This window comes from Saccopteryx bilineata, chromosome 1 (assembly GCF_036850765.1).
Source record: "Saccopteryx bilineata isolate mSacBil1 chromosome 1, mSacBil1_pri_phased_curated, whole genome shotgun sequence".
NCBI lineage: Eukaryota > Metazoa > Chordata > Mammalia > Chiroptera > Emballonuridae > Saccopteryx > Saccopteryx bilineata.
The window spans coordinates 216,297,165-216,325,056 of record NC_089490.1 but is presented as its reverse complement, the minus strand read 5'-3'; the positions used below and the strand labels follow the sequence as shown (position 1 = coordinate 216,325,056).

General features: G+C 45.4%; 1 protein-coding gene across 3 annotated transcripts in view; it reads left to right on the top strand.

The window, feature by feature from the left end:
• Positions 1 to 27,892, top strand: part of NID1 (nidogen 1) — a 96,261-nt gene that overhangs the window by 6,457 nt on the left and 61,912 nt on the right. For all 3 annotated transcript variants that reach the window (XM_066235736.1, XM_066235732.1, XM_066235723.1), the window contains exons 2-6: positions 13,138 to 13,437; positions 15,388 to 15,614; positions 18,467 to 18,840; positions 22,158 to 22,307; positions 25,873 to 26,124. In XM_066235736.1, the coding sequence (XP_066091833.1) occupies positions 13,138 to 13,437; positions 15,388 to 15,614; positions 18,467 to 18,840; positions 22,158 to 22,307; positions 25,873 to 26,124 (1,303 nt within the window). The remainder of the gene's footprint in view (positions 1 to 13,137; positions 13,438 to 15,387; positions 15,615 to 18,466; positions 18,841 to 22,157; positions 22,308 to 25,872; positions 26,125 to 27,892) is intronic.

Sequence of the window (27,892 nt, the reverse complement as noted above, 5' to 3'; positions counted from 1 at the left end):
ACTAGTTATTCGATACATTTGGTTTGTTTTAGAAAAATAATTTTATCCTTGGATAGTAAACAAACAAACTTACACTTCTATCCTGACTCATCTCCCTGCTCCACAAACAGATTTTCATTGTACCACTTATGTGCAGGAATCTTTCCTTATGGAGGGTAAATTTAACTCATCTTGAACGATCTTCTAGCTTCCTTCTATTTTTACCTACCTTCACTGCCACTCATTCTCTTCACAACTTGATTCACTGTGCCAGTGTTTACCAAGGGACTCCTGTGTGTGTAGGGGACTGTGCTAGGTGCTGGGGCTATAAATACTGTGAAACACAGTAACTGAAAATGGCCAGGTCCCTGCCCTCAAGGATGCTTCAGAGTTGTGAGGGAGCCACAGGGAACAGGTGATTCCAATGTCCTGTGAGAGCTGTCGACACCAGGACTTGGGGGGAGCTCAGAGTCTGTGAGGAGCTCCCCCGACTGGGTTCATTCCCAGACCTCTCAGTAGCCTGAGCTAAGTGCACTGCGATCATTGCAAATGTTTCCTTTGCTCATCTCATGTATTCTCTGTCTACTCATCAACTAGCTGGCCCCTGGAGTCAGAATATGGTTTGCATTTCCTTTGTTCAATTATTCCTTTCTTTGGAGATCTTGCCAACCTCTGTGGCTTCACCTGCCTGCTCCATGACCATGTCTCTGGCCATGACCTCTCAGATTTTCAAAATCATACCAGATATTTCCACCCAAATGCCTATCTGCCACTTCAGGTTTCACGTGGCAACTGAGAGTTACTCATCTCCCCCTCTCTTGCCTACTTTCACTGCCACTTCCTTTTTCCTAGTTAACAGCACCTTATGAGGGTTCATACACCACCCTCCATTCATTTATTTTACAAATCCTTAACAAGTGCCCACGATGCGCCAGGCACTCCTGGAGGCAATTAGAATACCAGTGAACCAACCCTGTCCTCAAGGAGTGTGCATTCTACCAGGGTAGAAGCAAGAAAACAAGAAGCAGACGTAGTGTATTAGTAGGTGACATGCTGCCAGATACTGGGGGTCTGGGATGGAGTGGCCAGTTGAATATATGAGTCTGGAGTTTGGAAGAGAAGCCTGGACTTTGGATATAAATTTGGGATCATTGACCCTTAGATGGTATTTGGAACAGAGAGATAAAGGCACTGTACCACAGGAGTTCATGAGAGCCTCCAACAGGCCAGGGGTAGGAAGAGGAGCCAGTGGTGGAGACTGACAGGAGCTAAGAGAAGAACCAAGTGAGGTGACCTGGAAACTGAATGAGGAAAGTGCATAGGGGAAGAGGGAGTGTACCACCATGTCACATGCTGTGATGGGCCAACAAAATGAGGACCGAGTTGCCCATTGGATTGATAGCATGGTGGTCATTTTGGAAAATGGCTAGTTCTTCACATCAGACCCTTGCACCTGTACCTTTCTTGTCATGTTGGGTAAGACACTTCCCAACTGTGTTCAGTTTGTTTGGTGCCCTCCTCCTGTTCTAACATCAGAGGAAGGTGGACTCCTAGGCATGGCTTTAGGGCCTCACCCGACCTTTCTAGCTTTATTTCCAGGTTTGCCATAACACTTCCCAGAAAAGTAAACTAGGCCTTCCTTTGGCTCTTGGGTCATTCTTCTACTCTGCCACTGAATCCAACTCTTATCTCTCAGGTCCTCTCCCACTCTCTAGGGATCAACTCAGTCCTTCTTTCTTGACAGACTGGGGATAGCAGACATTGACCTCTCAGTGCTTAGAACTGTCTGTCACTCAGGTTGTTTCTCCTTTCTGACTATTAAGAATAATGCTGCCACCTGACCAGGTGGTGGCGCAGTGGATAGAGCGTCGGACTAGGATGCAGAGGACCCAGGTTTGAGACCTGGAGGTCGCCAGCTTGAGCATGGGCTCAACTGGTTTGAGCAAGGCTCACCAGCTTGGACCCAAGGTCACTGGCTCGAGCAAGGGGTTACTTGGTCTGCTGAAGGCCCACAGTCAAGGCACATATGAGAAAGCAATCAATGCACAACTAAGGTGTTGCAACGAAAAACTGATGATTGATGCTTCTCATCTCTCTCCGTTCCTGTCTGTTCCTATCTATCCCTCTCTCTGTCTCTGTAAAAAAAAAAAAAGAAAATATCTCAAAAAAAAAAAATAATGCTGCTGTGAATGTTTGTGTACAGGTTTGTGTGTGGATATCTGCTGTTAGTTTTCCTGGGTATATATGCTGGAGCGGAATTGCTGAGTCTTTTTTTTTTTTTTTTTTGTATTTTTTTTTCCTGAAGCTGGAAACGGGGAGAGACAGTCAGACAGACTCCCGCATGCTCCCGACTGGGATCCACCCGGCACGCCCACCAGGGGCGGACGCTCTGCCCACCAGGAGGCGATGCTCTGCCACGACCAGAGCCACTCCAGCGCCTGGGGCAGAGGTGGAGGAGCCATCCCAGCGCCCGGGCCATCTTTGCTCCGATGGAGCCTTGGCTGCGGGAGGGGAAGAGAGAGACAGAGAGGAAGGAGGGGGGGGGTGGAGAAGCAAATGGGCGCCTCTCCTATGTGCCCTGGCTGGGAATCGAACCTGGGTCCCCCACATGCCAGGCCGACGCTCTACCGCTGAGCCAACTGGCCAGGGCCATTGCTGAGTCTTAATGGTAACTCTGTTTAACATTTGAGGACCTAGCAAACTGTTTTCCACAGTGGTGGCACCATTTTCCATCCCCACCAGCAATGTATGAAGGTTCCAATTTCTCCACCTTCTCATCACTCTTGTTGTTACCTGACTTATTGTTTCCAGCCATCCTAGCAGGTGTGAAGTGTATCTCATTGTGGTTTCGATTTGCATTTCCCTGATGGCTGATGATGCTGAGCATCTTTTCCTATGTTGTTGTTGTTGTTTTTAAGTGAGAGGAGGGGACATAGTGAGACAGACTCCCGCATATGCCCTGACTGGGATCCACCTGGCGACACCATCTGGGGCCAATATTTGAATAAACCAAGCTATCCTCAGCTGCTAAGGCTGATGCTTGGACCAGTTGATCCACTGGTTGAGAGATGGGAAGAGAGAGAGAGAGGGAAGAGTGACAGGAAGAGAAGCAGATTGTGGCTTCTCATGTGTGCCCTGACTGGAGATTGAACCAGGACAACCACATGCTGGGCTGATGCTCTGTCCTCTGAGCCAACTGGCCAGGGCCTCGTGTTTATTGGTCATGTGTATATCTTCTTTGGAGAAATCCCTATTCATATCCTTGTTTATTTTTTAATTGGGTTATTGGTGTTTTTATTGTTGAGTAGGTTAAACAAGAATACTTCATGAATGAAGCCACATATATCATATTGTATAACATCAGAAGGCAAGCGATATCTAGTTATTATTGCTCTGCCAGCTGCCCATGTTAGGAGATGACAGTCAGATCATGTCTGTCAAGTTATGTTTTTCCCTGGTGAGCAGCGAGCCGATTAAGGGGTGACAATTGGGCCCATGTAGCTGTCCCCTCACCCATTGACCTTTCACCTAATGGTTTAGCATCCACTGCTGGTCTTTGCCTGAATCAATATTAAATTAAGAGTTGCCAAGTGGTGTTTTGCTTTGCTTTATTGCTTGTTTCCATCATTCTGCATTCATTAGCTGGCATAATTCTATAAAGAAGCGCGTTCCCTTACCACAAGGCCTCTCAGTTACTTGGAGTTGTGGTCCTCTTTCATAGGCGACGAATGCTTCATCCTTTCCCTGTAATTTTCCTATAATTTCATATTAAGGGATTGCATTCAAATTAAGAGATTCAAGTAATCCAAATTAAAGGAGTCCTAGTGCTCCAGTTGGTGTGGGTAAACATCTGATCTCTACATCTCGGGTGTTAAGGGGGAGCAAGTTTCTCTTCAGACACTGGGGACTCAGACAGATCCTATCCTCCTCCCTGATCACCTCCTGTTCTGGAATACTGACGGACAGACACTGCTATGCCTCTTCTTTGATAGACAAACCAGAAGTTAAAATTTAAAGACCCTAACCATTTAAAAATGTCAGAAGGTAATCTTAGAAATTTCCCACAGAAGAGATGAGTAACTGATCCAAAGTCTTTCATTAGATATTAACTGGATTAAGTTGCAAACATTGACTCATCTCTTAACTCTTACCTGCAGGTTGTCCTTTATTTGTATGTACTAACCCTATTGTTACTGTTCTAATGCAAACCAGAGCTTTGCTCTGGCTCTGTGGGTTAATGGGAAACATCTGGAATTGGACTTGAGCTTTGTTCTGGCATTTCCAGTGGAGCTGTTAGGTGGGTCTGATAAACTAAACCTTATTTTTTCTCAAATGAAGAATGAGATGGTATGATAGCTTGCTTCACTCGGTTCAGTGAGATAACTGGAGTAAAACTGCTTTGCAAACTGTGATGGGGCATGTTCCAGGCCCTTCTGGGTTCTAGGCTGAAATCCTTCAGCCTCCACCTTGACTATATCATGGATTTGGCAGTTTCCGGGGCTCTTTTATCAAGTGTTTCTTTTCTTAGGTCCTTTGAGTTCTCCAACTTTTCCTATCTGTCCAGTCTCTAACTGTGACACCATCCCATGAAGCTTTGTACCTTCCATGACTTTTGCTCCCAGTATCTCTAAAATAGGCAGTCAGATATACCAGAAAGCATATAGCTTATGGACTCTAGCAGAGACTCCATCTCTTGCAGTCTGTATGACATTGAACTAAATTAAGTCTCTTATCATTTCCTTGTCTATTTTAGATATGTGAAAAGAGGCATGGTTGTATGAAATATAAAAAAATACAAACAGCTTTAGTAAAGGTCCTTGAACTTAGCAGACACTCAGTAAATGTTTGTTGCTTTTCCATACTTGACCCTAAATTATTTTACCTTAACTTGCTGCTTCCTCCCACCCATGGAGTTTGCTTTTCCAACTTTACGCAATTTCACTGTCTTCTCAGTGCAACTATTTGCGTTTCTACAATGATCTATTTGTTTCTCATTTGTGCCAACCTCATGTGTACTCTAACCACATCTGTTTTGGAGAAGGCTTTCCCGCCATCATGCCTGGCTGCTTCTGTCCTGGGGACCGCAACCAGGCTATTTAAACCTAAAACGATGGTTATTGTTTCACTTCAGTGTATATTTTAATATAAGGAATCCAACATGTCATTAGAATTTATTGAGTATCTGCAGTTAGACTTTTTCCCATGGTTCATGCCATCTGGTAAGTTCACCATAAAGGTGAACATGAGACAGGATGTGCCCTTTTCTCTCCTTCCTTCCTTCCTTCCTTCCTTCCTTCCTTCCTTCCTTCCTTCCTTCCTTCCTTCCTTCCTTCCTTCCTTCTTTCCTCCCTCCCTCCCTCCCTCCCTCCCTCCCTCCCTCCCTCCCTCCCTCCCTCCCTCCCTCCTTCCTTCCTTCCTTCCTTCCTTCCTTCCTTCCTTCCTTCCTTCCTTCCTTTCTTCATCTGGGGCAAATGCTCCAATACCTAGCAATTTTAAGTGCCTGAGGCTGATGTATTCCAACAGAGCCATCCTCAGTGCCCATGGCCATGCTTGAACCAATTGACCCACTGGCTGCAGGAGAAGAGGGAGAGAAGAGGGAGAGGAACGGGGTTGAGAAGCAGATGGTCACTTCTCCTTGTGCCCTGACCGGAAATCGAATCTGGGACTTACATATGCCAGGCTGATGCTCTACCTACTGAGCCACCAGCCAGGACCAGGATGTCCCTTTAAATGGAGACAGTCCCTGTAAGGCCAGGAGCCACCATTGTGGCCATTCACATGCAGGTTCGCATTGGATTCGGACAGTCGGTGTTGGGCAGATAAAATGTATTATGCTCACTTTGTTAAAGAGGCCATTGCCCAGGTGATATTAATGTGTGTTGAGAATTGTTGTAGCCTGAGGCTTGGTTTTGGGATTAAGCCTGTCCCACCCTTTTTGGTGTGAGGTGGTACAATCCTATCATGCCTCAGAGAAGTGACTTTGTATTAGAGACTACCCTATTTTGTATATTGGATTAAAGGTTGTGAAGCTACACTATAAAATGGGGGCAGAACGGGACTTGCTTCTTGGTTCCTGAGATTATCATTAGAAGAGAGAACAGAGCAGAGAGCAGAGAAAGGCCACGTGGAGGAGGCCAGGAGAAGCAGCCAAGATGGTGGAGTGCTGAGTGAGATGCCAGTTTGTGTAGAGTTTGTATTTGGGATAAGAAGGAGATGGGGAACAGAGGTGAATAAGTCTGGTGAGCTAGAAACCTTTGATTCTAGGAAACTCAGATAAGTCAGTGGCTTTGTGAGCACTGAATGTGACTGGGTTTTGGAGCCCAGTGTGTATTTTTACTTGCCCGCCGGGTGCAAGCTAGGAAAAAGACTATGGCCCACCACTTTTTGGCTCCGCTGTTTCTTTACCGACTGTTCGAATCCAATGCGAACCTGCAAGGGCTGGGCTGCTCTGATGGTGGCCCTGGCCGTGGCTCCTGGCTTTACAGTCGGTAAAGAAACAAAGGAGCTAAAAACTGGTGGGCCATCATCTTTAATCCTAGCTTGTACTCAGTGGGCAAGTAAAAACACACACTGGGCTCCAAAACCCACTCATTCAGTGCTCATAAAGCTACTGACCTATCCGAGTTTCCTAGAATCAAAGGTTTCTAGCTCACCAGACTTATTCACCTCTGTTCCCCATCTCCTTCCTTCTCCCTGCAGAAACACTGCACAAACTGGCTTTTCTTTCAGCACTCCGCCATCTTGGCTGCTTCTCCTGGCCTCCTCCACATGGCCTGTCTCTCCTCTCCTTTTCTGCTCTCTCCTCTAATCATAATCTCAGAAACCGAGCGAGCAAGCTTCCGGTCTGCCCCACTTTATAGTGCAGAAATCAAAACCTTTAATTCAATATATAAATACAAAATAGGGAAGTCTCTAATACAAAGTCACTTATCTGAGGCATGATGGGATTGCACCACCCCACATCAAAAAAGGTGGGAAAGGCTTAGTGCTAAAATCAAGCCTCAGGCTACAAGGATCCTGCCTGCCCACAGCCTGCTCCCAACACACATTAATATAATTATGCCCATTCCAAGCATAAGGGCAACTAATATCATCACCTGGGAGACGGGCTTCCATGTGGACAACGCCATCCCCAACCAAGTGAGCATAATATATTTCATCTGCTCTGTTCATCCTCTTGTTAACTTAGCTGACCTGAAACAACTGTGCATAAGTAGCTCTAGCTGTTAGCCATGTGGGGCTCGACATGTCACCCTGGGGTGCTTTGTGACATATAGTTGGCGTCTTCAGGATTGGCATGTTCTGTAAAGTTGTTAGTAACACTTGGAGCTGAAGTTTAACTTTGCTAAAGGAACTTCTTTTTTCCAGTGTGAAATGTAAACAGGATTTCAGGGCAATATATACCTTGGTCCATGTGCTGGTAGGAGTTGTTTTTCCACAAAGAACTGGTATTATTTTCTCCATCAATAACCTCAGCCAGGTAGTATTTGGTTACTTTTGTGAGCAGTGAGAATGGCACCAGGTATTAGACTGGGGGTGGCAGACTGGACCTTGGTTCGGCAATCTCAGTACTTGAGTTCTGGCTAGGAAAGAATTTAGACCCAAGACTTTAGAAAGTCACAGAGGGAGAAGTGAGCTGTGGAAGAAATGGGCTCAGGAAACAAGTTGCAGAGGCAAGCGGAAGGCCCTGGGAGGTTAGGAGAGAGGTAAAAGCAAGGGTCCCCAAAATACGGCCCCACTGGCCGCATGTGGCCCCCTGAGGCCATTTATCCAGTCCCTGCCGCACTTCCACACTTCCAAAAGGGGCACCTCTTTCATTGGTGGTCAGTGAGAGGGGCATAGTTCCCATTGAAATACTGGTCAGTTTGTTGATTTAAATTTACTTGTTCTTTATTTTAAATATTGTATTTGTTCCCGTTTTGTTTTTTTACTTTAAAATAAGATATGTGCAGTGTGCATAGGGATTTGTTCATAGTTTTTTTTATAGTCCGGCCCTCCAACGGTCTGAGGGACAGTGAACTGGCCCCCTGTGTAAAAAGTTTGGGGACCCCTGGGCAAAGGTGTGCCCCTGGGGGAGAAGAGTGGGTGGGGCGGGGGTGGTGGATAGAATGGCCCAGTCCAAAGGATTTGATCAGCAGGGAGTTTAGGAGAGGTCCCAGGAGGCTCAACAGCCTAGTCATCAGCTTTCCAGGTGTGTCCTTTTAGGGTCCTGGTCTCCAGGGTCATTAGTCAATGAAGCTGGCCCTGAGGTCAGCTGTGGCATTATTGCTCGTCTGGTTTTGCTGCTTTTTTGGGCCTGGAGCTGAAACACAACTGAGGCCCAGATGTTATCTCTAAGGGTTAATGCTTAAGGGAGTGGCAGTGCAAGTGCCTACAGGGGACTCACATGAGGCCACTCTTGGGTCTCTTGTTCCTACTCTAATTAATGGGGTCTAGGCATGACTACCGACATGCAGGGCAGGCAAGTTCAGGGGAGGGTCTGAACCACCTGACCAGCGATATGAAAGGTCAGGGTCTAAACCACGTGACCAGTGATATGCTGGAAAGGTTACCCTGGGGGGGAGGTCCTTGTCTTCCCAGTTTTGTCCATTGCTAGACACTTGGGGTTTTCCAACCTAGTGACGTCCTGTACCTGGCCATTGTTATTGCTCTGCCGATGTCTAACTGTTTACCTACCCCAGTTTGAGTTATTATGGACAATGACAGAACAGATAGGTTTCGTCAGAAACACGTTCAGCCCACAGGGGTTTGTGGTGTGACCCACAGCGAGGATGTGTGGTGCCCTGGGAGTTGGCTTCATGTTGGCAAGCGCTCATCATAGAGGGTCCAGGACCTGGGCACCTGCTGGGCAGGTCAGGGAGGCTTCCCAGGAGAAGTGCAATTTTGCCATGGACACGAGCTGAGTAGTGTCTTCAAGGCAGAGGAGGGCCATAGATGCAAAGGTGTGCAATGTTAGATGAGACACATGGTGCGTTTGGAGAAGTGTGAGCATTTAAACGTCTCGCCAGCACGTGTCTTCTCTGCCTGTACTCGTCGACATCCATATCAAAACTAACATCCGTCCCATGGTCCACATCCTTTTCTAAGTAGCACACATGGGGGACAAGAAAGTAATGCTGGTGCCACTGTGCAATCCTTAGGTTTCATCCTTGTTTCTTTCTCAACTCTGAGTGCTGCAGTGGGCCTCTGTGCTTCATGACTCCTGATTAATTACTGAACCTGCCTTTGCCTGCATCTCCTGCTCATTATTACAGTCTGGTGCACCCAGTGCAGTGGACACTCCTACAAATCCCTGGTCAGGAGGGTGGGCCACGGTCGGATAGTGGGCACGTCTGAGGGAGGGAGAGATTTAGACAAAACCACAGGCCTTCCTCCTGATGACAGGACATTAGCGTTGGGTTACCAATAAAAGCCAGCTGCCCTTTTTTGCTAAACTTTAGATCAATCATGTTCATTATCTTTTTTTTTTTTTTACAAAAATGTCTTATATGGGAATTGCAAACTTATGCAAAAATAGAGAAAATATTAGAACACACTCCTGGGAATCACTCTGCTTCAGCAAGTATCAGTTTATGGCTTGTCTTGATTCATTTCTCTCCACCTAGTCCTATTCCCCCCTCATCTAAACTAAGTTATTTCTAAGCAAGTCCCAAACATTTTATTTCATTCTGAATATTTCAGAATGTATTTCTAAAAAGTTGGCCGTTTTTCTTTTTCTTTTTTTTTTTCCGAAGCTGGAAATGGGGAGGCAGTCAGACAGACTCCCGCATGCGCCCGACCGGGATCCACCTGGCATGCCCACCAGGGGGTGATGCTCTGCCCATCCAAAGCGTTGCTCTGTTGCAACCAGAGCCATTCTAGTGCCTGAGGCAGAGGCCACAGAGCCATCCTCAGTGACCGGGCCATCTTTGCTCCATTGGAGCCTCAGTTGCGGGAGGGGAAGAGAGAGACAGAGAGGAAGGAGAGGGGGAGGAGTGGAGAAGCAGATGGGCGCTTCTCCTGTGTGCCCTGGCCGGGAATCAAACCCGGGACTCCTGCATGCCAGGCCGACACTCTACTACTGAGCCAACTGGCCAGGGCCAAGTTGGCCGTTTTTAAAACGAAACTGCAAAATCACAATCACACCTAAAAAATAAGTAACAATTCCTTAATATCACCCATTGCCCAAATAGGTTCAGAAGTGTTTTATTTTGCTTTTCAGTTGATTGCTTGAAGTCAGGATCCAGAAGGAGGCCACATGTTGCATCAGGGAGACGTTTCTTAGGACTTCCTGCACCTGTACTTTCCCCTCACCTCTTTTTTTTCTTGCAATGTGTTAGTAAAAAACCTGGGTATTTGTCATGCAAAATGTCCTGTGTCAGGATTTTGCTGATCATGTCCCTATGTTCTTCTGTTCCCTACCTTTTTAGATCTGGAGACTTGCTCAGATTCAAGCTATTGGTTCATATTTGTGCAAACTCTTAGTCATTTGTCTTAGTGTCCTACGCAGTGGAAAGACTGCAATTACAGCTAATGCTGTGGGCCCTCATGGCTTGCACACCATCAGCCATGGCTTCTAGAACAACTTTGGTATGCAGGCTATATCATGCATGAAACCTCCTGCCCCATTTTCTGGAGGAAGTGAGGAAGGGAGGGGACCAGCGTGTGCCAGGCCACATGCCAGATCTGCAGCTACATTAGTAACTAAGATGAATGTGGTCCTGGCCCTTGAGGGACATGCTGCATGATGGGGATGGCAGCCAGAGCCAGTGAACAGTGAGATCATTATGAACTGTGGTCACTCCTGCAAAGAAACAAATAGGAGGTGGAGATGTGTATTGGGGTTCAGGGAGTGGGAGCGGCAAGGAACCTACACTGGATGGTTAGAGAAGGCTCTCCTAGAAGGTGTCACTTCAGACAGAGCCAGTCATGTGACTCCCATGAGGTAGAGGAGGGATGCTGGTGGCAGCTGGGATGAGAAAGTGCCAGTTACTTGGGAGGTAAGATGCATAGGACATGGGGTAAGAACGAGGAAGGAATCAGGGCTGACTCCCAAGGATCCTGCATAAGCAACTGGGTGAATGGTGGTGTGGGGACAGCCCTGGTCCCCTTGAAAATTGTACCCAGGGCTGTCCTTCCAGCCTCCTAAATGCCTTTCCTTTGTGTTCTCTCCTATTAAATTGGTCGATGGCACTTTAAAAAGATGGAGAAAGGGACAAGAAACACCATGTGCCTGACAGATTTGTCATGTGAGACTGGCAGCAGGTGTATGGGATAGTGTCTGTCACGCCTGCCATTGACGGTGTGTCTGGAAAAAGAGCTTACCTGTGAAGTTTAAAGCTAAGAATCAAATGAAACTTCTGGGTATTCTGTAGATGACATTTATCTGTGATGTCATCTTTCTTCATGATCACAGACAATTGAGTTGACTGCAGGAAAACTAGCTGAATAATCATTTTTGAAAATGAATGCTAATGAGGGTTATCTGGTCTTTATCCAAAACATCTACAGCACTTAGTGACAGTGCTCTGAAAACTCCATTCCTAAAGCATTTCTTATGAAAACGGACATTCCTATGCCCAGATTCTAAATAATAAAAGGCATTGGAAGTCTTTTCAAAACCACTAGACTGACTTAAATTTCACTGGAAAACATTTTGAAAACTAAGTTGTCTGTATGTGGCCGCTGTGTGTCACATCCCACTCGCAGCTGGTGACTAGCAACTTCTGGTGTCTTGAGAATGTGAGCCGTTTCCCACACCCCCACTGGTCTGTGCTGGGAGGTGTTGGGTGGGGGTAGGGCTCAGCCAACTGGGCCAGCTGGGCCCTGACTCCTTCTTTGCAGCCTATCTGAATACTTCAGAAAATTATTGCTGGTGCCAGTAATGATGGGACATATGTCCTTACACAGCTCACAGCCCATGAAGCTGGGTAAAAAGGGAGGTTGTGCTAAGTTCACTCCCCAACCTCCCTTTCAGTTGGCTCCACCACCTGGAGCCTTTTTACCGTGTTCTTGGCATGTTGCAAGTGTTTGGTCTTAAATTTCTCCTTTTTGTCCACACTCATTCCCTCCTTTAGTAATGAGGTCCGAAGTGACTGAAGGATAAGGATTGGGACAGTCGAGGGTCTCCTTTTACATTGGTATTTTCCAATCACAGCTGCCTCTTTGAAGTGCCATTTGTAAAGCCTTTCCCACTTGATTAGAACATTTTTTTTTTGTTTTGAGTCACACATTCTTGAAGTAAAAAAGACTAATGGAGTAGATTTTGTGTCATGAGTGGCTTGTGCACTAAAGGGAAGGAACATGAGCAGGGTCAAAGCCTCATCTCAGCATGGCTTTGCAGGAGGCCACATGCCCCCCACCACAGGGCTGTGTGTCCCTTCCCATTCTTCCAAGGTGTGTGGGTTTCCACTGGGTAAGAACAGACAGTTATAACTGATTTCAAGAAAGTCATGCATGTGGTAATGATGAGTGCCCACGAAGAGTGGGGTGCTTGCTCTGGGTTCCCATCCCAATTTTGCCACTTATTGGTGACTTTGGACATGTTGATTCACTTACCTAATTTTCTCATCTGAAAAGTGTGGATACTAATCCTATGGAGTTCTTCTGAGAATTAGGTGTTAACATGATGCCTAGAACAGGGTAAACATTCAATAAGACATTGAACTGTTCAGAACAGCGATTCCATAATGCCCCATTCAGATTTACTTCTAGATACTTTATTATCATTTACTTACTGTATCATCATCTGTTTGGTTCCATCCTTCCCCACACCTTTCTAATTGTGGGTCCCTTGAAGGCAGGGTCTGTGTAGTACCAGTGGACCAGTATGTAAGGATTCCTCAGTTCACTGGGTAAATTAATGAACGCTTTAATAGTGACTTACATTGAATAGCTTTTTGCAGGATGTAAATAAAGCACATGCCTAAGGGAAGCCTGAGATTCCTAAGACACTTGTCCAGAGTGTGGGCATTGGTATATGCCCCTGATCCTTCTTCCAGGACATCTGTCCAGGAAAAAAATGCTGATTTCTACCGTTCAGGGTCATGTCTTCTTCCAATTTTGTTGCATCTGGCACACTGTAGGCACCTGTGACAGTATACTCTGAATGGACACTCAGTCTCCCCTGGAAGAAATGTCATTTCTATGCTCCTTTTAACTTTGCTTGGTTTTGCACAGGTCACCACGAATGGCCTTATTGCCATGAGTGAACCCCCGGTCAAAGAATCCCATCCTGGGCTCTTCCCTCCGACGTTCGGAGCAGTGGCACCTTTCCTGGCAGACTTGGACACAACTGATGGCCTCGGGAAGGTTTATTATCGAGAAGATTTATCCCTCTCCATCATTCAGCTGGCAGCAGACTGTGTCCAGAGAGGCTTCCCTGAAGTCTCTTTCCACCCCAGAAGTGTGGTTGTTGTCACCTGGGAATCTGTAGCCCCTTACCAAGGGCTCAGTGAGGACCCTGCCCAGGAAGGCAAGGTGAGAACTCACCCAGGTACCAGTGCAGAGGGTCTAACAGGTTGGCTTGGTCTGGCTTATGCCACTCTTATGGACAACACATGATGTCTTTGATAAAGACAGACATCCAAAGCAAAATCCAGTAGGATAGTTATTGCGGGTCTGAAACCTCCAGCTCCTTATCTGCAAGGCTGCAAACCTATGTTTCCGTAATGATTAGATTAAGGAAAACCAGTTGCTGAGAAGACTGCTGCATAGCAAGAAGAAGGTTGATGACTCCATGCCCTGGTTGCTCTTGCTTTGGGTTGGATGGTGGGAGGTAGTTTCTAGTTGACAGATGTGAAGAAATAAAGACAAAGCCCACACTCTAGTTGGGGAGACAGCAACCACTTGTACCATGTGAACGTTTCAAACACAAGTTCAGCCATATCCAGGGGTGGTGCCCCTGTGGCACAGTGGTCAGGAAAGGCTGTATGGGGCGCAAATCTGACATATGCCCTTGAAGAAGGGGGTACCTGAGCAAGTCAAGAAGCCATCTCTAGATCTGAAGTGACTCTTTCGGACATGCCTCAATTTCTCCTTGGAAAAATAATTTCTCTCCACTATTATTTAATTTGTAAAGGATTACACAGCAGGGAGAAACTTGAAAGGTCCAGAAGCACTCCATTTAAATGGATATGTCCCAAAATGTGTGCACAGAACACTTGTCCCACATAGTCCTTGAGAAGAGGGCCTCCCCGGCCAGACTTGTTTGGGAAGTGCTACAAATTTCACTTTCTCTTGGCAGTTCATTCTGAGAAGCACTTCAGTAAAGAAAGTGCTTCATCCTGATTAAATGAGCAGTCTCCTTGCCTTTTGATCATCCTCGTTTTTTCCTCCCAAATAAGATGTTACTTCCCACAGAACATCCTTTGAGAAGGTCTCCTATGGGCCTGCCACATGCATTTTGCATGGTCACCTGTGTCTGTCTGGGTGTTGTACTTGAACACTGCTTAAAACCTTAAATTTCTCAGGTATGTGTCCCTTTCCTCTGAGTGACAAATATCCAGCCCCAGCACTGAGCCCCTGCTGTCTCCTCAGCAGCTGCCTGTGGTTATCCTGGTCCTTGCCCTCCCTGTCCTCTGCACTGTGATGTCCTCTCTCTGATGCTCTCTACAGGTTTTCATTCAGACTTCGCCAGCCCTGTCTGTGCCCACCCTACCCAGGGTCAGCCACATCTTCCTGTCACTCTTATGGTGCTGGCACGCTTGAAGAATCTGTCCCCACCTTTGCGAGGTCTTATTCACATGTCAGACTATACATTCTCAAGTGCAGGGACCAAGTCTTGTTACTCTTGGTGTCCACATGCCCAGGCCCTACATTTAAGGAGTACTTTCTCTGTGCCTGGCCCTTTGTATGTTACCTCCCGTGGTCCTCCTTCATTTCTGTGAAGGAGGTGGTTTCATCTCCATCTCACAGGTTTGGAAACTGAGGCTTGAAGAGCATAGGTAACCTGCCTGAGGTCACACACCTGTGATGAGTGAGGGTTTGAATTCAGATCTGTTTTCACCCAAAGCTCATGTTCTTTCTTGCTGTTTGGTGCTTATGCTCAGTAATGGATGCCTAATAATGATTGTGACTGAATATGTTTAGTGGCCACGGAAACAAATTCTAAGGTTAAGAATTTGCTAAGTTGCAGGAGATATTAGGCCACCATTGGGAGATACCACCTATAATTTGTGGTTAACCCCCGGGTCACAGTTATGCAGAAGGTATTCATTTGTTCATTAGAAAATTTCATTTTGCCATAGCCGTTGAGATATCTAAGTGGAGCTGTCTTGGAATACTTGGTTCTTGCTATGAAAGTACTTCTTCTAGGATAAGGTGAGATTACTGCCATCTTAGGACATTTTATGTATAGTCTGGTAAACAGCACGTTTTAAGATCTGTAGGTAATTTCCGAAGTAACTGAATTTTAACTCATCTTCACAGAGAAACACATTCCAGGCTGTTCTGGCCTCCTCTGAGTCCCGCTCCTACGCCGTTTTCCTTTATCCTGAAGACGGCCTGCAGTTCACGACGACATTCTCAAAGAAGGACAAGAGCCAGGTCCCTGCTATGGTGGCCTTCAGCCAAGGGCTAGTGGGCATTCTGTGGAGCAGCGACGGAGCTTATAATATATTTGCTAACGACAGAGAATCAATTGGAAATTTGGCCAAGTATGCTTCTTTGGTCTTCAGTAGATTTCTTCTTAATAAGAGTAGCACTTTATTATTTTATTAAGGATCATGGAATGGGCATTATAGAACATTACCTCAAAATATTCCCTTGGGTTGCAATTTTGTATATAATTTTAATATTATGTAGTATTCTTTACTGATGAACTCAAGGGAATATACTCTTCGAATGAATAAGAGTACTGTTTTTCAGGTATCACCCTCACCTGAAACAGTTTCTACCATCTTCTCTATAGTTAGAAAAAGAAGTTTTTCAAACCCATTCCCAGCTATGAGCCCACAGCTGAGAAAACCCTTTCCCCTACATGGACGAGGCAGGAAATCTTAGAACAGAAACAGCGCTCTCTTGGGTCATTTTGTAAGAATTTGGCAAAAGGGGAGAAAGCTCAGACTGCTTTCTCTAAAATTAAAATCTTTTCTCTGCCGACAGTATTTAAGAAATAAACATCCCCCCACCTGCAATTTCATATTGTCAAATTCAGCCTAAAGCCCCTCTGCTCTTAACTTACAGTGCAGCTGCAGGATAGCCCTTGTATACAATGTTTGCCCACTTCTGGCTATGCACACCCCTGCGTGGCCTGCTCAGTCATGCCACTCAGGGAAGAGAGGACAAAAGATGAACCACTATATACAATAGTATTCTTGCAATGTAGATGTAATACACAAACAACTTCAAGAACATACATAATAGTGACAATTCAAATGTGATGAGATTTGAGTATTTATTGCCTTAAAAAGAACATAACTTATTTAATGGTAATTTTCCACTATTTAATTTTTTACAATGGTTATGTTTAAATAACTGACTTACAAAGTTTCTAAAATTGAACAACTGGCTTTCACAAGAGGCCTGGGCCAGACAGAGTGATTGGACACCCTGTTTCTGCAGGACTTTCTTGATTCCTCATCCGGTATCCTGCCCCAGATGTTTGCTCGAGGTTCTATGTAACTATGTCCCTTCTTTCCCTTGTATAATCTGATAAGAGTAAAAATGGTGGAGCAAGAAGTGGAGGTTAGGCGTATTCCATTGTGTTCTGTAATTATAAAATGCCCTTAGAGTCTCAATTTCATTTGCATATCACTGTACCCTTTGAGCATAAAAATATCAACCCAGGCTGTCTGACATTCCACATCCAATAGTGATAGGATTTCTAATAAACCAAGTCTATGCTGGTTTCACTCCCAACACTTCTGATACCAAATATGTGGGTTTCTTTTTCACACCAACCAATTCTCCAACTCTCCAGACACCAATTGGGTGTCATACAGAGGTGGATTTAACAGCAGGCACACTGGGCGCGCGCCCTGGGCCTCGACTTCTGAAGGGCCCCACAAAACCCCTACTTTACACTTTTTCTAATGACATCAAGTTTGGTTTCATATGTGCAATTTTAACATTAATAGTATATAATATTTTTAATTTATTTAAAAATATGATTAACATGTATTTTTATTTTCCCTGTCTCTCTTTTTTTTAAGGGGCTCAATATTTTCTTCTGAGCTTAGGGCCTCAACCAACTTCAATCTGCCTCTGGTGTCATACAAGTCAGTTCAATTCTGACACTAACTTCCCGAGTTAGCACAGACCCCACAGGGGACAGGCTCAGCTCCACAAGATACCACTTCAGATGCCAGTCACAAGTCCCAGGTTACAAGACCCCCTCCCCTGCCTTAAGTCATAGTTCTCAGGAAAGTATTTACTCATTATTACAAATTTATTATAAAGATACAACTCAGAAATAGCCGAAGAGAAGAGCTGCACAGGGCACGGTGTGGGAGGGAAAGGGGCTCCGAGCTTCTCTGCCTTCTGGTGGCACTGCCCTCCTAACACCTCGATGTGTTCACCAACCTAAAGGCTCTCCCAACCTTATCTTTTAGGGGTTCTTCTTACTAAGCATGGTTGGTTAAATTATTGGCCGTTTTTGATAAACTCAGTCTCCAACCCCTCTCCTACCTGGAAGTCGGGGTGTGGAGCTGAAAATTCCAGCCCTCTAATCATATCTTGGTCTTTCTATTAACCAGCCACCATCCAGAAGCTCTCTGTGATCCCCAGCCACCAGTCATCTCATTAGCATAAAAAAGACACTTATCATTCCAGAGATTATAAGGATTTTAGGAGCTGGATGCCAGAACTAGAGACAAAGACCAAATACAATTGGGCTTGAACTGTAGAGTCCATTTATATGGGGATTTTTCTCAGTAAACACTGTAAATGTATTTTTTCTTCCTTATGATTTTTTGAATATCATTTTTTCTTTTCTCTACCATACTCTATTGTAAAGATACAGTGCATAACACATATAACATACAAAATTATGTATTAATTGACTGTTATTGTATGGTTTCTGATCAACAGCAGGCTTTTACTAGTTAAGCTTTTGGGGAGGCAAATGTTATATGTGGATTTTTGAATGCATGGGGGGTTTTGTGCTCCTAACACCTGCGTTGTTCAAGGGTCAACTGTATATATATCTTATTTTATCACACCATGCCAAGGAAGGAGAATAACAGATAAAATGAATGACTCCAGTCAATCATTTGCTCACATGGTTGAGCACATGGCCAGGGATTAGTGTAAACTGCATTTTAAGGCTCGGCAGGGTCACTGGAGTGCACCTCTGCATTGGTGGAGGGTAAACCTTTGCTAATCTGTGTCCGTTTGGATACTGCCTCACCGAATGGCCTGGCTGGCCTCAGCAATATGATGGCCACACATGACCCAGTCTGCTCTCCCACCCTCCAGCCTGGCTGGGTTTCAGATTGACATGATCCCCAGGGCTCTTGCTGCTTGGGCAGTGGGGGCCCATTTCTAAGAAGCCTGTTCTTTCTCCTAGGAGCAGCAACTCTGGGCAGCAGGGTGTCTGGGTGTTTGAGATTGGGAGCCCGGACACTGCCAGTGGCGTGGTGTCCTCAGACGTGAGCCTTAGACTGGATGATGGAGAAGAGTATGATAATGAGGATTATGACTCGGTGACAAGTCTGGGCCCAGAGGATGTGGGCACCACACCCTTCCCCTATGAGGTCCTGAGAAGGGGAGACACCGGCACACACAGCACACGTAGAGTCTTCTCCCCCCGCCGCCTGGCCACCCACAGACCCGCCGGACCTCCAACCGAGAGGACAAGGTCTTTCCAGCTGCCTGTGGAGAGGTTCCCCCAGCAGCATCAGCAGGTCATTGACGTGGATGAAGTTGAGGAAACAGAAGTTGGTAAGGCCACTGAAGTTGAGGTTGGTACGTTCTTGGACACTTGGGTATCTGGACAGAGGACAGTGTTGGAGGGGCGTCCACTATGTGCATTCTGTGGTGGGTTGTGAGAATGAGAGCCGGGGAATGAGGGGTGGGGCTCACATTGTAAATGTCCCCCTGCAGCCTTGAGGCCCTGTACCCTTGAAGGCTCAGACATCTTTTGGGATTAGGGCTCTGTGGTGATGGGACTCTTGAGTGTGACCTCTTTCAAGTTTCCTTTTGTCTGTTTTAAGGAAAAAAAGTGCTTTAGAATTATTTTGAAAGTCAGATTTTCTTATTTGTGATTTCTGAGATCAGAAATCTATTCATCCACCTGAAAAAACATTTTAGAAGTTCCTTTGGCTGTTGACGCAGTTTATCTTTGACATTTCCTCTTGGTTTTGGAATGAGAATAGTTGATTATTTTGCCTCCCAGCTCCTGTCAGTTTCAAAGGTGGTTTGTGAAATATAAAATAAGTAAATTTCCCTTTTAATGGTAATTTTAGGCCCTGGCCGATTGGCTCAGTGGTAGAGCATCAGCCCGGCATGTGGAAGTCCTGGGTTTGATTCCCAGTCAGGGCACATGGGAGAAGCACCCATCTGCTTCTCCACCCCTCCCCCTCTCCTTTCTCTCTCTCTTCCCCTCCTGCAGCCAAGGCTTCATTGGAGCAAATTGGCCCGGGCATTGAGGATGGCTCCATGGCCTCCTCCTCAGGTGCTAGAATGGCTCCTGTGGCAATGGAGCAACGCCCCAGAGGGGCCAAGCATTGCCCCCTAATGGGCATGCTGGGTGGATCCTGGTCAGGCACATGAGGGAGTCTGTCTGACTGCCTCCCTGCTTCTAACTTTGGGGGGAAAAAAAGGTAATTTTAAAGTACAGTATCCTCTCATTTACAACAAAATGGTTGGATCTTGATAACATTATATGGAGTGAAATAAGTAAATCAGAAAAGAACCAAGAACTGCATGATTCCATACATAGGTGGGACATAAAAACGAGACTAAGAGACATGGACAAGAGTGTGGTGGTTTGGGGGTGGAGGAGAGGAAGGGAGAGGGGAAGGGGGAGGGGGAGGGGCACAAAGAAAACTAGATAGAAGGTGATGGAGGACAATCTGACTTTGGGTGATGGGTATGCAACATAATTGAATGACAAGATAACCTGGACATATTTTCTTTGAACATATGTACCCTGATTTATTGATGTCACCCTATTAAAATTAATAACAATTTATAAAAAAAAAGGCGATCAGTAATCAAAGAAAAAAATAAAGTACAGAATCCTCTAGTCAACCGTTTTATATGATATTGCTAATATTTTGAGGAAAATCCAGCATGCTTTGATTTGTTTTAGAAAAAATGTTCAAATTAAACTGTGTTCATTAATTTTTGCTCTTCAGTTTGACTTCTAATCCACTGACATTTCTATAAACGGGATGGTCTTACCTTTTAAATAATGTTTGGTATGACTCTACTGTTTTCTACTACAAAGGTGTCGTAAAAGCGCTCAGAACAATCTACTCCATTCACTCATTTTTGTCACTAACTTAACCTGATTTGTGGCCAGGGCTGGTGTGCTCACTCACCTCCGAGGCGCAGCAGTGGAGGTGTTGCCCTTAGTGACACGACAAGGACCTGGGTGCATGTGTCGGGGCTCCCCCATATACACTGAAGCCTGGGTTTCCTGTGACAATGCTGCCGTCCCCCAGCACATGGCACGCTGCTCAGAGCTGGGTTTCAGAGGGGTCTCCCCAGAGGTGTCGGGCTATTTACTTGCAGATGTTGATATCTGAGCTTTCATCCTGTCTAGGGGTCTCTGAAATTCTCCTTTGTGAAGCCTTCATGTTGAAATGAGATCATACTGGCCCCAACAACATGGTGGAACACTGCTTGGTACTGCTAAAGTCTAGATTTGAATCCAACATATGTCTGAAACAGATGTTTTTGTCCATCTGCCCCAGTTATGTCATTGTTTTTATTAGAAAGGTCAGTCTTCTGTGGCCAGCAGTGCATTCCTGGTGCTATTTGAATAGTCACCCATAGATCCTAGGCCACAGGGACCCCGTGGGGAGCTGGACCCACAGGTGGAGCTTAACAATCAGGGTTCAGCTTGGGGTCCAAGTGTTTCCGGCTCCAAACTGGAAATTCCCTTCTGAACACACAGGACAACTGAATCTTCCTTGCCTTGATTTTTATCTTCACTTTCAACAGTCAATAATAAATTGAATCACTATCCCCTCTGAAAGTTCATCCCTCCTGTACTTCTGAGCTTCATTCCAAATCAGTTTCCTCTGTATTATTAAGTATAATGAGTTCCTAATTTTAATAAATTGAACCAGGAAGGTAGAAATTTGAAATAGGCAGAAATTCTTTTTGTTTCTTGAGTGAAAGGCTTTTAGACCAGATATGACTGGGGAGTAATTTCTAACTGAGTTTTGAGTATAAGAGCTCTTAAATCATCCCTTGGGGAGAAAGGGGAAAAGGTTCCATAATAATTTAAAGTCATTAAAATGGCAAATTTTATGTCATGTAATTTTACCACAATAAAAAAATAGTAAAACAGGCCCTGGCCGGTTGGCTCAGCGGTGGAGTGTCGGCCTGGCATGCGGGGGACCCGGGTTCGATTCCCGGCCAGGGCGCATAGGAGAATTGCCCATTTGCTTCTTCACACCACCACCCTCCTTCCTCTCTGTCTCTCTCTTCCCCTCCCGCAGCCAAGGCTCCATTGGAGCAAAGATGGCACGGGCGCTGGGGATGGCTCCTTGGCCTCTGCCCCAGGCGCTGGAGTGGCTCTGGTTGCAGCAGAGCGACTCCCCGGAGGGGCAGAGCATCGCCCCCTGGTGGGCAGAGCTTCGCCCCTGGTGGGCGTGCCGGGTGGATCCCGGTGGGGCGCATGCGGGAGTTTGTCTGACTGTCTCTCCCCGTTTCTGGCTTCAGAAAAATACAGAAAAAAAAAATAGTAAAACAATATTTTCCGGTCCCTCCAAAATGTAAAACTGATCTTTTTGACTGCATTAGATGGACACCATATGAAGGTGGCAGAGATCTAACATTGATGCAGAGATCCCAAGTAGAGTAGATTATAGTCTTTTTTGGTAATTTGTACTTATGATTTCTATACTCCTTTCAGCCCCACATGCCACCACACCATTTAAATAGCTGCAAGCAGTGAGTCCTGTCCCCTGAACTGCCTCAGCAGATGTGAATGCATCCCTGCAGGGCTGGGGTGCCCAGTGCGACTGGCTCCTGGTCCTGAGTCCTGACTCGCTCACAGGTGTGCTGCTGTGTTTTCTCTGCAGTTTTCAGCTACAACACAGATTCCCACCCGACATGTGCCAACAGCAGACACCAGTGCTCTGTGCACGCGGAATGCAGAGACTTTACCACCGGCTTCTGCTGCAGCTGTGTCGCAGGCTACACTGGGAATGGCCGGCAGTGTGTCGCTCAAGGTATCTGCTTTTCTGTGTTCGTTTGTGGGGGAGAAGGAGGACTGGAGTTTTGGTGCTTGTTTTGAAGTGTTGCCTTTACCCAGCTCTGAAGGTGTTTGAGTTCTAGTAGGGCGGTGACGCTTAATCTCTCAGACTCGTTCTTTCTCACACTGCAAGGCTGCAGTCTTTTGGGAGGTCCCCTTCTTTCTCGTGCTGTTTCTCCACCTCAGAGATGACTGCCGTGGGGTGCCCACCTCCATGTCTGCCTGCACGGAATAGGCGCTGGGTTGAAATCATGCGGCCTGGACCAGGAATTGTTGATGCCCCTCTTCATCCTGTTTCATTAAAAATCTTGAAGTTAGCACTGCTCACAGACCTGACTGTTGAATGGTTGTTAAACCCCAGCAGGGCCAAGTGAGCTGGCAAGACCGTAGTGGGTGGTGGGTGAGGTCCATTCCATACCTCGTGCCCCTGGTGATGGTGGAGCATACAGGTGACCACAGTGAATTCTAGAGTGCTGACCCCATTGTGGGGCGAACTCCAAACTGGATCCAGCTGTGGGCTGACGTCACTTCTGAGCTCTTCTCCCAAAGCACCGGGCAAGACTAGTGGGTCCAGATAACAGCTTACTTCGGAGTCAGCCCTATGGGAGCTTGGGGCCATAAACTTGAAATAAAAGAAAAGCAACAAAAAGCCTACCACACAGAACATTTGTCCCTTTGATTGCCAAATCACCTCACTTGTGTTTGGTCAGGAAACTCAATTATTTTACAAAATTTGACTAAATAAAATTCAGTTAGTTGGAAGAATTCTCATGTTTTTCAGATCCTCTGCCTTATCTATAGTTAAGTCAGTTTTTTAATTTGCTTAAAAAATAGTTTCCTTCTGGGTCACAATGAATTAAAGTGAGTTTTGTTAAAGACTAACTTTGACAATGAAAGAAAATTATGAATACCTATGTTAATTTAGGGGTATGTTTTTAATATCTATAAATGTGTTTTCTGTTTTCTTCCAAATCGCACCGCCCATGCCTATGCTTCTTTGTTTTGGGCTTGGCTTTTACACCCGGGGAGACGCTGCCAAAATCCACAGCAAAAGCTTCTCGAAAGAGCAATCCCGTTAGCTTTTCCTGTGCCAAGTGTCAGACTGCAGATGCAGAGCAGAGTGTTTGGCAGCAAGCTCAGATAGGACAGACCCTGGCCTCACATTTTAACATTATATATATGTCCTGTAAGAGTTTCTTGGTTTAAATATTTGTTGGATTCTTGCTACTTCTGACACATTTTTCTAGCTCAGAGTTTGGTTGAAAAAAATTCGTTTCCTTAACTTGGTTTTCCTGCCAGTTTCTGTGATTGCTTTGGGGATGCATTTTTTTTATATCAGTCTTCTGATGTCACAGCATTCTCCAGCATCATGACAGTCTGTGCTGAGATATCCCGTGTGTCACACAGCTTTGGCTCTCAGCCACCATTCACGGCTTGGGCACTGAGCAAGCACAAGGCCTTCAAGGCATGGGTAGCCATAGCCAGGTGCAAGCTGTCTGTCCTGGGTTAATCAGCAACTTGACTGAGAACTCACTCTGCACAGAAAGTCTGCAGAGGTCGAGTGAGGGAATTGAGTGTGAAAGCCCCACCCCTAGTAATTTTTCACTAGGAGGAAAACCAAACATGTACAGTCCACAACTGATAGAATTTAATCTACATCAAACTTAAACAGTCAGGTGACTGATTTACCTCTTCTGTTTTTTTTTTTAAAGCTATCATAAGCATACTTTAAAGTAGACAATTTGGTGTTTTAGTATATTCACTAAGTTATACAACTGTCACCAATAATGTTGGGAAAGCAGCTGTGTTAGGCTTGCTTGCTTGCACTTTGCATGATTAGTGTGTGAGCATGTAGCAGAGCCACATGTGTGTAGCTACATAAGGCTATGGGCACTTTCCCTCAGGAAAGATTGCTTGCCTGCAACCATGAGGGGCCATTTTCCTATCACTCGCCTGCTGTGGTAAGAAGAGGTTTTCCTTTGCCTGTTTGCTCCCCTGCCGTTGGGAGAATCTATTAAAGGGGAACGGTCTAATGCTTTCCAGCTCTGCAATTCCTCTACCATGTCCCTGAATCCAATGTGAACTTGCCTGGTCTCAGCCACTAGCATTACAAATACTTTACTTTAGAACATTTTCATCACTCCAGAAAGAACCCCATATCTACTCTCAGTCATTCTTGGTTACCCCACACCCCCCAGTCTGGCAGTGTTCTGTCAATATGGGTTTTCCTGTACCTGATATTTGATATGAACTTCCAGAATCATATAATATGTGACCTTTTGTATTGGTCTTCTGTCACTCAGCATAATGTTTTCAAAGATCATTCAGGTTTTAGCACATATCAGTTTGTAGCTAAGTAATATTCCACTGCATGGGTACATCACATTTTGTTTCCATTTATCCACTGAAGGACACTTGGGTGGTTCCTATTTTGGCTTCATGAAAAATGCGGCTAGGAACATTTGTGTACAAGTCTTTGCGTGGACATACATTTTCTGTCCTCTTGCATATACATCTAGGAGTTGGAATTGCTGAAAATCCACAAGGAAATCTTATTGTTAAAGAACAAACTCTTGTGTGATGGAGGTCATATGGAATCTTCAGTTTTCTTACTCAAATACAAGAACAACTTAATTTCTTTAGATTTTATCTTTTCCTGGTTAAACAAAAATAAATAGGTGCAAGTTGTAAATATTCAAACGTTATAGAGACGTATATTGTAGAAAATGAAAGTCTACCATTGCAGCCTGAGTTAACCACTGGGAGCAGTTCTGTGTGCTTCTCTTCAAGTATATGCTAACACTTTGTTCATGTAACTTTTAAAACAAAAACAATATCCTGCAACACTATTTGGCAATTTATGAAGAAAGCTTTCAAATTTTCCGAAGCAGGTATCCCCTCAGTCCAAGTTGTCTGAATGGAACAATTAACACAGTCCCATCCACAGGTGGGTCAGGTCAGAGGCCATTTGTGTAGCTGTGCTGTGCTGCCCACCATGCCCATGTATGTTGGCTCGTGCTGTAAGAAGCTCCAGGTCTCAGACTGGCAGGCCTAACCTGGGCAATGGCACTATATTTCACCCAGAGAGGCTTGTGGAGATGTTATAGGTCAGGCGACCAAAGGTCCCAGATTCCCAGGACCATCCAGTTTAGCACTCCTGTTCCAGTAAAATGACTAATTCTGTCCCTATACTCTCAAAAGTGATCAATTTTATGATTACCTAATTCTAGATTACCGGTGCTACTGTTCTCCTGAGATTATTTTATGTGCCCCTGAAGCTCCTCCCTCACATGTGGCTCCCAGTTGGAGCCCCTGCTATACTGCCCACTGTCAATCAAAACAGGAGACAGAGGGAGGATGCCGGGATTCCCAGACTCAGAGGACAGGTGTGGGTGCTGTCTTCTTGGGAAGAACAAGGACCTTCCTGACCCTAAAGCCCTTGACCCCAGTGGTGTTCAGCCTATTTGCTTTATAAACCCAGGTCCTACTAGATATATTATCCTCTCATGAAAGGCGAGCTTATTCTTGTGTTTCTCACTCAGGTTCCCCACAGCGAGTGAATGGCAAGGTGAAAGGAAGGATCTTTGTGGGGAGCAGCCCCATCCCTGTTGTTTTTGAGAACACCGACCTGCACTCGTATGTGGTGATGGACAACGGCCGTTCCTACACGGCCATTAGCACCATCCCTGAGGCCATCGGGTATTCCCTGCTTCCTCTGGCCCCTGTGGGAGGCATCATTGGATGGATGTTTGCAGTGGAGCAAGATGGATTTAGAAACGGGTTCAGCATCACAGGTATTTAATCAGACATTAAAATCAGTGGGTACAGGGGGCCTTGGGGTAAACAGGAAACAAAATCCACATCTACAAACAACTTGCTGATGAGTATTTTGTGGCTCTGGGAATAAGCTGTTGTGGTAAAATTATCAGTATTTTTTTATGACTATATATTAACTAAGACTGCCTAGAACTGCGTATGGACCAGGGGTTCAGAACTGTCCAGCAGAGTAGGCTGGTCCACCTCATACAGCCTCAGGACCCCAAGCCTGGGCCTCCTAGGTTGCTCATCCCACTTATCTAGCCTGCCTCCACCTTCCAAACCAGTCTGAAACTGGTATTTAACATTTCCTTAGTATCTGCTTGGAAGAAAGGAAGCTGTCATTTCCAACTGGTAAACACAGTCCTCATGAGTCTTAGGAAAACTGAGCCTCTTTGGAGCTTCTGAGAGACTGGGCCACGTCAGAGAAAGCTCAGTCTTTAGCAGATGTGCGAGGGTAGGTGGGTGGGGGGACATCCCGAGTGTAGTGGTGGCCTCTCCCATGCTCTGCACACCTGTGTGTGTCCCACATGTGTGGAAACAGCTCAGTTGGAAGAGCCTTCGTTCTTCATGTCTGGCCACTTCTAGGACCTAGAGTCTGTAATCTGGGGCACGGGTACATAACTGCTGTCCCTACTAACTGACTTCACTGGGAGCCTCAGCCATGGCTTGACTGTGGAAACTCTGCTGAAAGCCAAGTCTCTAGGCTTTATCATGTAACCCTCCAAAAGTCACAGAGCACTGACACCACCTTCTGAAAGTATGGCCATTTTAAGAAAGGAGAGGCTAGCCTTGGTTGGGTAGCTCAATTGGTTAGAGTGTTGTCCCATATGCCAAGATTGTGGTTTAGATCCCCGGTCAGGGCACATATTAGAATCAACCAGTGAATGCATAAATAAGTGTAACAACAAATCAATGTCTCTTTCTCTCCATTCCACTCTCTCCAAAAATCAATAAAAATATTAAAAAGAAAAGAAAGCAGAGGCTACGTATTTGAAAAGGGGTGAATCTACCCATTAGATACCTAATTTATAGACACGTGTTTTCTCCCTACTCCTTAGGCATATACATCCTGAGCCACCTTCATGTGCTTTCTTTCGTAGACGTAGTTGAGCTTTACACTCAGACCCACAGACCTGCTCCTCCTCCTCACAGTTTCTATAAGGTGACTCTTTGTAACATGCACCAACCTCAGCGGGGCTGGGGAGTCCTGAAAATTTTCCTACAGCAGCAAATCTGTCACTACAACGGTCCTTAGTTGCCCCAGCACCTGTGTTTTCACCTGGGTATCTGCCTGGAAACTGGGTACTTTTTCTGCAGAGAACCAGATAGTAAATATACTGCTCACAAAAATTAGGGGATATTTCAAAATGAACATGAAGCAATTAAAAAAAGAAGCATTTGATTGTTTTAAATTAAACAAGACCATCAGAAAAGCAAATGACAACAAGTCAAAGAAAGTTGTTTGATTATGTAAATGAGATCCAAAACCAACTTTATTTCATTGGTGAAAATGCACTATACAAAAGGCTGAAAGTACTGGAGTATCTGCACGTTCCCTGATCCCCTAATTTTTGTGAGCAGTGTTTAAGTTTAAGCTCTCCTTACATACTTCAGGCTATAAGGTCTCTATTGCAGCTATTCAACTAGGTCATTGTAGAGAGAAAGCAACCATAGATAATATGCAAAGGAATGAGTGTAACTGTGTTCCAACAATACTTCATTAATGGGCACTGAAATTTAAAT